General features: G+C 33.2%; 1 protein-coding gene across 1 annotated transcript in view; it reads right to left on the bottom strand.

Annotated features, from left to right (window-relative positions):
• Nucleotides 1-657: 657 nt before the first annotated feature.
• Nucleotides 658-11,580, bottom strand: part of DBF4 (DBF4 zinc finger) — a 25,525-nt gene continuing 14,602 nt past the window's right edge. Inside the window, exons 7-12 of the mRNA XM_004676868.2 lie at nt 9,017-9,050; nt 8,126-8,171; nt 5,736-5,864; nt 5,127-5,241; nt 2,382-2,506; nt 658-1,785 (exon numbers count right to left, since the gene is read on the bottom strand). Coding sequence (XP_004676925.1) covers nt 822-1,785; nt 2,382-2,506; nt 5,127-5,241; nt 5,736-5,864; nt 8,126-8,171; nt 9,017-9,050 — 1,413 coding nt within the window. The 3' untranslated portion in view covers nt 658-821. The remainder of the gene's footprint in view (nt 1,786-2,381; nt 2,507-5,126; nt 5,242-5,735; nt 5,865-8,125; nt 8,172-9,016; nt 9,051-11,580) is intronic.

An 11,580-nucleotide genomic window follows, 5' to 3' on the forward strand; every position in this document is an offset into this window, starting at 1 on the left:
TTTTTGCAAAAGAAACCATTGGTTTAGTAAATACCTCATTTCTGTAATTCACATTCAAAGGCAGATGCCACTACTATTTATAGCTAAGAGCTGAAATTTTGCTTATATTTGAATTTTCTCTTTACTATATTATTGAATAGCCAAGTAGCAATCAGACAATTCCCAGGTCAAAACTTTTTATCTATAGTTCAATATCATTCCTCTTCTTTTTCCCCCTGATACCTAGTTAGGGAGTAAACATACATTTTTGGTAAAAATTTCCAAAGGTAAATAAGAACAGTGGATAAATTATTTATTCTTGTAACCTGACTTTTTCTTCATAACTTGTATGTATGCCTAGAAATAATCTTACTCCTCATGCCAATACATGAGTATGTTCCAACTAGGTCATCCTCAGATATCACGTTCCTAGTAATACTGACTTCTAGACTACAAACACAAAAATTAATATTCTTCCCTGTCTGCATAAAATTTAAGTTTTAAAAAGCAATATGGTCATGTCATCGTGAGATTTTATTTTAAACAGACAACAGATATAACTAATATATCCAAATTTATAATTGTAAATAGTCTCAAAATTTCATTTGAAATTTTCAGTGACATGCAAACATTACTGAAAACAATTAACATAGTATGTAAAATAACATGAGTCACAAGTTTATTCTATACTGTTTTGAGTATTTAATTCTGTAGAAAAATGCAAAACCACCTTTATTACTAATATTCACATTTGGCTCTGTAAACAATGTTGGCAAAAAAATGAATTTTATGTTTGTAAAAGTTTCATGAATATGATCTTCAGCACTTCTTAAAGGTTAAGTTTAAAAGCCAGTAAATGTAGATGTTGAAGGTGAAGAAAAAAACACTGATAACAGATTATTTGAATTTTCCTCTTCCCAGGTATCTAAAGCACCACATAAGTCACTGTTTTCAGTGTAGCTTGTGAAACCCAAAAATTCTGATTTCTCTTCACTAGTCTGAAATAAATCCAGTAGCGATTGTACTGATGAACTACAAATTCTGCTTTCTTCTTGTGTAATAAGAAATTCAGTTCTTTTCTTATCCAATTCCACATTTGGTTCCAGATTTTCTTTTTTATTTCGTCCTAATAGTATTTTCACTTTCCGATGGATTTTACCAAAAGGTAAACTATCCATATTCTTGATGTCACATTCATTGGGTTCCTCAGGAGGACTCTGAGATGGAGTTGCTGCCTGAGTTAGTAGATGTTCCTGAGAACTGTTTATTGCCAAGAGATGAGAATCATGTCCACATACTGAATGATGGTCCTTTTCCTTTAGATCCTTTGCTGGAATAAATATATTATCTGACTTTTGTTTCAGTTGCGATACACTATTATCTGTATTGAAATTAGAAACATTTACAGATGTCGGTAGTCTACATGGACAGCAGTCTACCCTTAGTTCTTCTAAGTTATTTTCACTTATAATTAATTTATGTTCAGGAATGTCAAGGACCCATTCCTGTTTACTCTTATGTGGAGGTAGATGTGTAAAAATTTCGTTTTTGTTATCTTCAGCTGGACTTAACATGGAACACTTATTAGCTGTTAAATGACAGGAGGTGGATTCTGAAATAAACACTAACTTTTCTTCAGGTTTCTGAGTTTCTTTATTTTGGGAACTCTGCTCCGTGATCAACTGTACATTATTTTCCTTTAAGTCTTTCTGAGAAATATGTTGCACTTCTAGCATTTCTTTGGATTCAGTCTTTTTGAGGAGATTTGAAGTAACAGGAGAAAGGGATCCAACACTGTATTTTATTCTTCATAGGGAAAAGAAAAGTTAAATTATTGCTATCAAAAATTCCCTAAAAATTAGTAAAAATATCTTAAGCTACTTAACAAACTTAAATAACCATTCTGAATATTATAGAAATACAAGGTTTAGAAATAGTCTATTTAGGCACAGCAAAAACAAACAAACAAACAAACAAAACTTTGTAGTCAATTTTCTGAAACAGTAGCTTGGTATCATAGCTTCTTTATGCCTTATCATTAATCTAAAAACAGATAGAAGCAATGAATAAACTGCTGAGTTTGTCTCTCATTGTATAATGGGAGAACTGATTACCTGGACAGAGATCTTATGCTTCACAAATCCTAAAACGTATGTACTTTCTGGTTTTTTATAAAAAAGGTTTGCCAACTATTTTCTAGACTATAATGTTATAATACTTTAAAAGTAATCTCAGATAGATAATTTTGGCAGTGGGAGAAGTGGTAGGAAATGAGATAATCAGTTCTAAATCCTATTTATACTCAGAAAACACATACTCTTCTAAGAACAAAAAAATTCAGTATTATTTTTAATGAAATAGTTTAAATATTCTAATAAGTGACAAAACTAATAATAAATTACCTTTTCTTTTTAGGAATGTCCCTTTCATATTCCATAAAGTCAAACACTAACTTAGATACAATATCATCAACAATTTGATAGCGATTACTTTGTGCAAAGTTTCTGTGTTGTTGACTTAGAAGATGCTAAAACAAAACAAAACAAAAAAGCACACAAATCATAATATTACCTATTTAATCCAACAGATACTTTTTATTTAGGCTTTCTAAGCACTGTCATGCCACTAAAAAAACTATTTTTGTTCTTTACTAGAACTTTAAAGGATGGTAAGTAAAATAAAAGTAACTTTTAAGAAACCATTAAAACTACTTTGGTTTTGGCCCTCCCTGGTGGCGCAGCGGGTTAAAGCACTGCACTGAGAAGCTAAAGCCGCTTCCGCATGAGTTCGATTCCTGCCTGCCCGGGAGGAGACCACATGGCGTGGCAGACCTCTCCTGACACGCCCACCGCTCCCCTCAGCAGTGTACTTCATAGATCTGCCTGTTCTGCTCCCCATTCTGTCTCTGGTGAAGCCTCTCACCGCCCCCTGAGCCTCTGGCCTGTACCCCAGGTCTGTATGTACAAATAAATAAATCTTTAAAAAAAAAAAAAAACTACTTTGGTTTTCCTAGCCTTCCATTTTTCTTGCTGATTATACCCCTGGAGCTGCTGTTTTTCATTTTTCAATGAGAAAATTCAAATAGTAATTTGTAGTTTCAATGGAAATGAAAATAAATGAGCTATACTACATCAGAAAGAAGAAAAAATGTGAAAAACAAAAATATGTAAAGTTTAGTGTATGCTTGTTGTTTTAAACATTTTACCTCCACTAGTTAGTCTTAACTATATACAATTACTGCTAAGTAAGGAATCAGGGCTTATATAATACTAAGTGAACCGATGTTACTATTTAACACACGAGAATTTAGCAGGCAGATTAAACAAATAAACCACAATGAATATTGCAAAGTATAAAAATGTACAGATGAACATATTTAAGAATAAGTAAATTAATTATTTCAATTCCTCAGTCTTTACACCAGTATGTAGAGAAATCAATCTCATGAGGAGAAGAACAGATGTAAACAAGTTTAGAGTACTAAGATACAACTCACAGGGAAAGAAATTGCTTTTGAATAGGTGTAATCTCCAAGCAATGTCTATCATTTCTCAGCTTATCAGGGAATTGTATCTAATGATCATGAGAGGACCTTGCTTTTGTTTCCCTAATTTCATATAATTTTGACTTCTGATAATTTGATTGCATTTCCAATGTCAATATTCTCCACTGTTCACCAAAAAACCCACTGATACAGATATGTCTAGTAATGTTAAACAAATGAGAAATTATTAAAGTTTATCCTTTCTCTGTTAGATCATTCATATTCAATTCATTCATGTTCTTAGAAGAAAAAATAATTTACTAAAATAAAAACCAATACACATCTGTTGAGTCTTATATGTCACTTTCTCAATTGAACTTAGGTTCCTTGTTCTACATTAAATACACTTTTTTTTTTGACTATTGGACTCTATACTTTTGTGATAGTCATCACACTTGCAAGTGCATGGTTAATATGTATCTCTGCCAAACCATTACACCTACAACATGTATAAAACTAGGTTAAGGGAATGTTTCCTTTTTTATTTCTCTGAAACTCCAATAATCACATTTGTTAAATGTAGTTGTCAGTGTATTTGTACTATAAAACATAGTTTCTTTATTCTTAGAGAAAAAGAAACATATACATGAAAATCAGTAAAAAAAAAAAAAAAAAGGAAAAACTTTAAAAGTTAACTCAGATATCACTTTACTTGTGACAATCAGAGGCAAGGTTTTTAGCCTTGCCTCTTATAAGCATCGAATTAGGATCACAAACTGATATTAAGGAGAGCATCCAATCTAGATTATTCTATCTGAAACAAAAGCAAAATAAATTTAAACACCAATCTTACAAATTTTCAAAAAGATTTTTGGTAAAGGGTAGTAGTTCTGTGATAGTTCAGCTTCTAACAAAAACAATTTTAAGCTAATTGTATGAAATTATAAAATAAACTTCACTTTACAGTCTGAAGATGTTAGTAATGTATATGTTCTGTTCCCCACTCTGTCTCTAGTGAATCCTTTCATCCCCCGCACCTTTGGCCTGTACCCCAGTTTTTTATGTATAAATAAATATTAAAAAAAAATTATATCCACAATCTGACCATGTCTCATCACTCCTATCACTACTTAGTAGTCTTGGTCACCGTTCTTTGCTTTAATTTAGCACATTTGTATTCCTTATTTCAATATCCAGTACTATCCCTTTTCTCTCATGTGTCTACAGAAAAATCATCTTATCAGAACATATTTTCTCTAGTCTAAATAGCAACATCTCCATTCTGGCTTTTTTCCTCACACTATCGATCTAATGTTCTCTACACACATAATCACTATTCTCCTCTCTTGTAGTTTACACATACCTTTTATTTTCTAGAATGTAATCTTCAGAAACAAAGAATTAATTCCTTTTGTTCTGCTGCTCATTCACAGCACTGTTGGTATGTAGTAGGTGCTCATTATTTATTAAATAAATGAATAAAAATGACCTTTCAATATACATTTCTCAACTGGGAAATCTTAAAATATAAGATTCTATCAAAACCCAATACATACTACTTTAAAATTATCACATTATGAACCAAAATCAGAAGAATAAGCTAAAATTTATACAGAAAATAGTTTTAGAGCTATCAATTCTCTAAATATAATATTACACTTACAGTTTCAAGATCTTCATATTTCTGTAAGCAGCATTCACAATATCCTTTTTTTTTCTTTTCTTTCAGTTGGAGTTGAGCTGGATTCCTACCACATTTATCGCCATCTGCTTGGATTCTGATAGAAATGCATGATAAAAGAATTAACTGCAGAACATATAGAATAATTTTTAAATTTATAGTTCTTTTCATGTACTGACATAATTTGCAAAGAAATTTGTGTCAGCAAATACTTTTTAGCCATTTCTTTTCAAGAATTTGAGATGCAAATGAAAAATGTAATATGTTGGAGGACAGTTCAGAATATACTTAAGAAATACAACACATTTCAATCATTGGAAAATATTTTTAAACATTCCCCATCTATCTAATGTGCTGATCTCCCCATCTATCTAAAGCACCTACATTTGATGACACACTTCAGAGAGATTCAGACTCCAAAGCTGGAAAGGAACACTAGAAATGTATGAATGGACAGGGAGACCATGGGGGGGGGGGGGGGGAGGAGGAGAACATAATAGTATCTTGCCAATAAACACACACAAACCATGGGATTAAATGAATTATTTGAAATGTTTGAAAATACAAAACAATTGCTCAGATTAAACCAACCTTAGATTAACCTGAGTTTGCTTTTGGGAACTAGATGATTTATCCACATCAAATGGACTGGTGGGCTTCTGAATAGAGTAATTTATGAGAGGCATATTGGTCAGCTGAAGATAAAATGGCCTATATAGTCTAGAAGAAAAAAAAAAACATGAAATTCTTTGATGATAGAAAACATACTTGAAGTCTTGTAAGTTTCAGAATTGCATAATTCAACTAGAATCAGAAATAAGCAGTAGACATCAGTCAGGCATTTTTTCCTAATTTCTAGAAATATTCTCTATTTTAACATTAAAAAATAATTTTAGTTAAATAATAAAACTTACTATCTTAACCATTTGTCTGGAGGTCCCACTGGTATTTTAGTCATTTACATGTACATTTTAGTAGCATTAAGGACATTCACAGTATTTATAAATACTGCCAAAAACTCTTTTCATCTTGTCAGACCAAAATTCTAGATTCCTTAAACAATAACTCCACATTCTCCCTCCCTGTCCCATCCCTGATAACCACCATTCTACATTTTGTCCCTGTGAAACTGACTACTTTAAGTACTTTGTTAAATGGAATCATGCAATACTTTTCCTTTTATTTCTTAGCATAATATCTTCAAGGTTCATCCAATTCCAGCAGCTGTCAGAATTCCATTTTTTTTTAGTTTAAAATATAAAAATATATATCATTTTAAGCATATAGGGGCATTATCCCTTTATCTGTTGATGGACATTTGGGTTGTTTTTGCCTTGTGGCTATTGTGAGGAAAGCTACAATTATTTTTATTCAAGTACAATTTAAAGACTCTACTTTCAATACATCAAGATATACAGCCAAAGTGGAACTGTTGGATCATATCCTATTTCAGCTATTGTGAGAAACATCCACATTTTACCTAGTAGCTGCACCATTTTATAGTTCTACCAAAAGTGCACAAAAATTCCAAATTCCCCACACCCTAGTCAACATTTGTTCTTTCTTTTTTCTTTGTTAATAGTCATTCTAATGTATATGAGGTGGTAGTTCTTTCATTTTTTCATGTTTATTGGCAATGATATGACCACACATGTAAAGATTTCTGGGATTTTTATTCTAGTCCATTTGTCTATACATCTGTCTATATCATTATTAATTTGTTTTATTCCTATACCTTTGTAGTAAGTTTTGAAATTAGGAAATGTGTGGTCTCCAATTTTGTTTATCCTTTTCAAGATTGTTTTTGGGTATTCAAGGTCCCCTTAAAATTTCTTATGAATTTTAGGATGAATATTTTTTCTCTGCAAAAAAAAAGTTGTTGGGATTTTGATAGGACTCTCATTGACTTTGTAGATCACTCAGGATAGTAACACATCTTAACAACATGAAGTCTTCGATTCTATGAATGTGGGATGTTTTCCATTTACTAGTGTTTTCTATAGGCCTAATTTTGAATTACATTTCCTCCTTCTCCCACACCCACCCCAGTATACAGTTCATAAAAAGAAACATTCAGCATATCTTCATGACCTCAGTGAGTATCCAAGATAACTAATCACACATACTGATGAATAACTGAAAAGTGAATAAAAAGTAACCTAATTCATCCATGCCATATAAACTTCACATCTGTTGTATCCATAGAATTCATTAAGATTATCCTATTAAATTTCAGAGTTTAGAAAAATTACAAAATTAGGTGTTAAAGCTCACATTTTCTATTCCAAGTAGAATCTAGTAATTTCATTTCACAAATGCAGGGCAATCTTTAAGCAATAATTCTAAATCATATGGTATTGCTCTTAGCCAGAGAGTGGTTATTTGAAAATACTAAATAAATTATTTGGTCTTATAACAGATCTAAACTAAATATTGTAACGAATTATCTACAACATACTAAAACTAAATTCAGTACTCAAGTGCAAATTCATTAATGTTTCTATAAAATATGCACACATATATATTTTATATACATATATAATGTACATATATTATATATTTGTATATATGTATATACACAACACAAATATATGTATTTTTAGACTATATATCTAACATATAAGGATGAGACAGTATTAATATAGTTGGTGTAGTTAAAATTATATATTGTGGCCCTCCCTGGTGGCGCAGCGGGTTAAAGCACTACACTGAAAAGCTAAAGCCACTTCCGCATGAGTTCGATTCCCGCCTGCCCGGGAGGTGACCACATGGCGTGGCAGACCTCTCCTGACCCGCCCGCTGCTCCCCTCTGCAGTGTACTTCGTTGATCTGCCTGTTCTGCTCCCCACTCTGTCTCTGGTGAAGCCTCTCGCCACCCCTGAGCCTCTGGCCTGTACCCCAGTTCTGTATGTACAAATAAAATAAATCTTTAAAAAAAAAAATTATATATTGTATCTAAAATCACACAGATTGATACTTACTGGCTTTTATCTTCCACCTTTACAAAAGGCTTTTTGAGTCTCCCTGCTTGAGAACATACAAAATACATTAGCAACTTACAAATTTACCTTTTTTAAAAATAGCAAAATTAACACAGAAAAACAAAGAACTACAACTGTTTCCATTATTCATTTCCATTCCTCATTCATTATTCGTTATTCATGTTACTTTGAAGTTTTAAGACTGAGATGAGGTATTTTAAAATATCACCCCATTTTCAAAATAACAGAAGATTTGTTTATTTTCATACATTCTTAAATTGAATGGATCTCCCAAAGAATATATGAATAGAACTCAGGAAGATCTTGAGTTCAAGTAGGAATAACATTCAACATTTGTTTTCGCCAACTTCTAACTAAAAACTAACAATACATTTAAGCAACAGGATCACAGTAATATTAGCAACACCTGTAATTTTGAAACTAATAGAAACATATTTTCACCTATTAATTTATCTAGTTAAACTCAAAGCAGCACTTAATGCTCATCATTTCAAAATTATAGTACCAATAAGAATCGCTGCTAAAATTCATTTTTAATATGTAATAAAAGCTGAACACTATCACATAATTAAAAACATGCTGTTAAATGAATTTTAACAATTGATTTTTTTTAGTAATACAATATTTATTTTTAATTTTTTTAAAAAAAATAATAATCTGGAAAAGGGTCCATAGTTTTCACCAGAAAACCATGAACTGCATGTTAGGAAAAGGGTCCATAGGTTTCACCAGACAACCATGAAATCCATGTTCAGAAAAGAGTGAAGATTACTGAATACATCATTTAAAGAACAGTTTCACAATTTAAAAATGATTTTCTTTATTTTCTAGGAGTAACAGAAACACATTCAAGGATATCAAAATACTTACTTCTTGTTTTCTGTGTGCCAATACCTCTTTTCCCCTATAAAAAAAAAAAAATGTCTAAAGTGTATAGACACACACACATGCAGTAAAAATACTGGGTTTTAAAGTATAGTGGAAACAGCAACTGTTTAGTTCTCACTACCTTTAAGATAAAATTAAAAATTTATTATATTCGGGACCTCCCTGGTGGTGCAGCAGGTTAAAGCACAGCACTAAGAAGCTAAAGTCACTTCAGCATGAGTTTGATCCCTGCCCAAGAGGTGATCCACCTGGTGCAGCAGACCTCTCCTGACACGGCCGCTGCTCCCCTCAGCAGTATACGTCTGTCAGTTGGCCTGTTCTGCTCCCCACTCTGTCTCTGGTGGATCCTCTCACTGTCCCTGCACCTCTGGCCTGTACACCAGTTCTATATGCATAAATACATAAATCTTTAAAAAAAAATTATTATAGTCTGTCAGTTCCAGCTAAGATGTGATACTGTTTAATATGGTCAATTCCACTAATGGCAACTAAAAAATGAACAAAATACAACAAAACTATGTAGAAGAGCAAGTAAAAATCAGCATATCATGAAAGAAGTAATAAATGGAGATGCTACCTATTCACAGTGAACTTACCATCCTTTCCATTCCTCTCCTCCCTGGTCTTTTCTCTTGCAATACTGCCTTAATTATGTAACTCTAGTCATGAAGTTGGCATCAGCAACTACTGGCTATGACTCTATACACAACTCCCATCTTTTTAGCTGGAAAGAAAGTGGGGAGACTTCTGAGGGCCAAAGAGTAACAAGAGGAACCCTATATTGTTTCTTTCTGTTCTCCCAACAGTAGTTGTAAAGGTGCAAAAGGAAGTTAAACTTGAGGAAATTCTGACCAGAAAACTAGGAAAAGGGCTATTGCAAGCTGGAGAGTAAAGGGAAAATAACCGTCTAACAAGCTGGCATGGTGTTCCCTACTTCCTTTTGTAAATCTGCCTAACATCAAGGTCTAACTCCCAAGCAGAATTCCAAATTGCATAATTAAGGACAAGCCATAGTAGCAAAGCATATCATAGCTTGAAAATGGAACTAAGATTTATACAACTGGGGCCCTCCCTGTTGGTACAGCAGGTTAAAGCACTGCACTAAAAAGCTTAAGCCACTTCCTCATAAGTTTGATCCCCGCCTGCCCCAGAGGAAATCCACATGGTATGGCAGACCTCTCCTGACCCGCCCGCTGCTCTCCTCAGCAGTGTACTTCATCGATCTGACTGTTCTGCTCCCCACTCTGTCCCTGGTGAATCTTCTCGCCCTCCGCATCTCTGGCCTGTACCCCAGTTCTGTATGAATAAATAAATCTTTAAAAAAAAAAAAGATTTACACAACTGCCCTCGACTTGGACTAGCCTATAACTAATGCATATACTTGACAAGCAGAAGCCTACATAAAACCAATACTCCTCATGTACACATAGGCAAAAAAATCTCAGGAAGACACCATGAAATGGAAAGACATGAAAGACATCCCCTGCTCATGGATCAGGAGAATTAACATAATCAAAATGGCCATCCTACCAAAAGTGATACAGATTTAACACCATCCCAATAAAAGTCTCAATAGCATTCTTCAAAGAAATAGAAAAAATATTGATGAGATTCATACGGAACCACAAAAGACCTCGAATAGCCAAACTCTCATGACTAAGAAGAGAATGGAGGCATTACAGTCCCAAACTTCAAGCTATACTACAAAGCCCTAATAATAAAACTGCATGGTACTGAAGCAAGAACAGACACATAGACCAGTGGATTCAAACAGAAAACCCAGATATAAACCCACAGTTTTATAGGCAGCTAATCTTTCACAAAGGAGCAAAGAAGATACAATAGAACAAAGAAAGTTTGTTCAGCAAATGGCGTGGGACAACTGGGAAGCTACATGCAAAAAAAAAAAAATGAAACTAGATTACTACATCACATCATACACAAAAATCAACTCAAAGTGGATTAAAGAATAGCTATAAGAATGGAAACCATAAAATACCTGAAAGCAAAGATGGGTGAAACACTACACAACATATACGCTTTGAAGATACAGCACCCAATACAATGATAGTGAAGGCAAGGTTAAATAGATGGGACTTTATCAAGTTAAAGAGCTTCTGTACAGCAAAAGATATTACAAAAAACAAAAAAACAAAAAACAAACATCCCACTGATTGGTAAAAAATTTTCTCACATATAACTAGTGATAAAAGATTGATCACAAAGATATACAAAGAACTGATGAAACTCAACAAAAACAACCTCATCATAAAATGGGCAGAAAGCTAAAAAGACACTTCTCCAAAGAGGAAATGCAGATGGCCAACAAGAGATGAAAAAATGTTCAACATCACTTATAATAAGGGAAATACAAATTAAAACCACAATGAGATACCACCTCACCCCAGTGAGAATGGCACATCTTAAAACAACTAGCAACAACAAATGCTGGCAAGGATGTGGAGAAAAAGGAACTCTCCTGAACTGCTGGTGGGAATGCAAACTAGTACAACCACTATGGAAAACTGTTTGGAGGTTCCTCAAAC

This window comes from Condylura cristata, unplaced genomic scaffold (genome assembly GCF_000260355.1).
Source record: "Condylura cristata isolate star-nosed mole 26May11 unplaced genomic scaffold, ConCri1.0 scaffold00005, whole genome shotgun sequence".
In the NCBI taxonomy this organism is placed as follows: domain Eukaryota; kingdom Metazoa; phylum Chordata; class Mammalia; order Eulipotyphla; family Talpidae; genus Condylura; species Condylura cristata.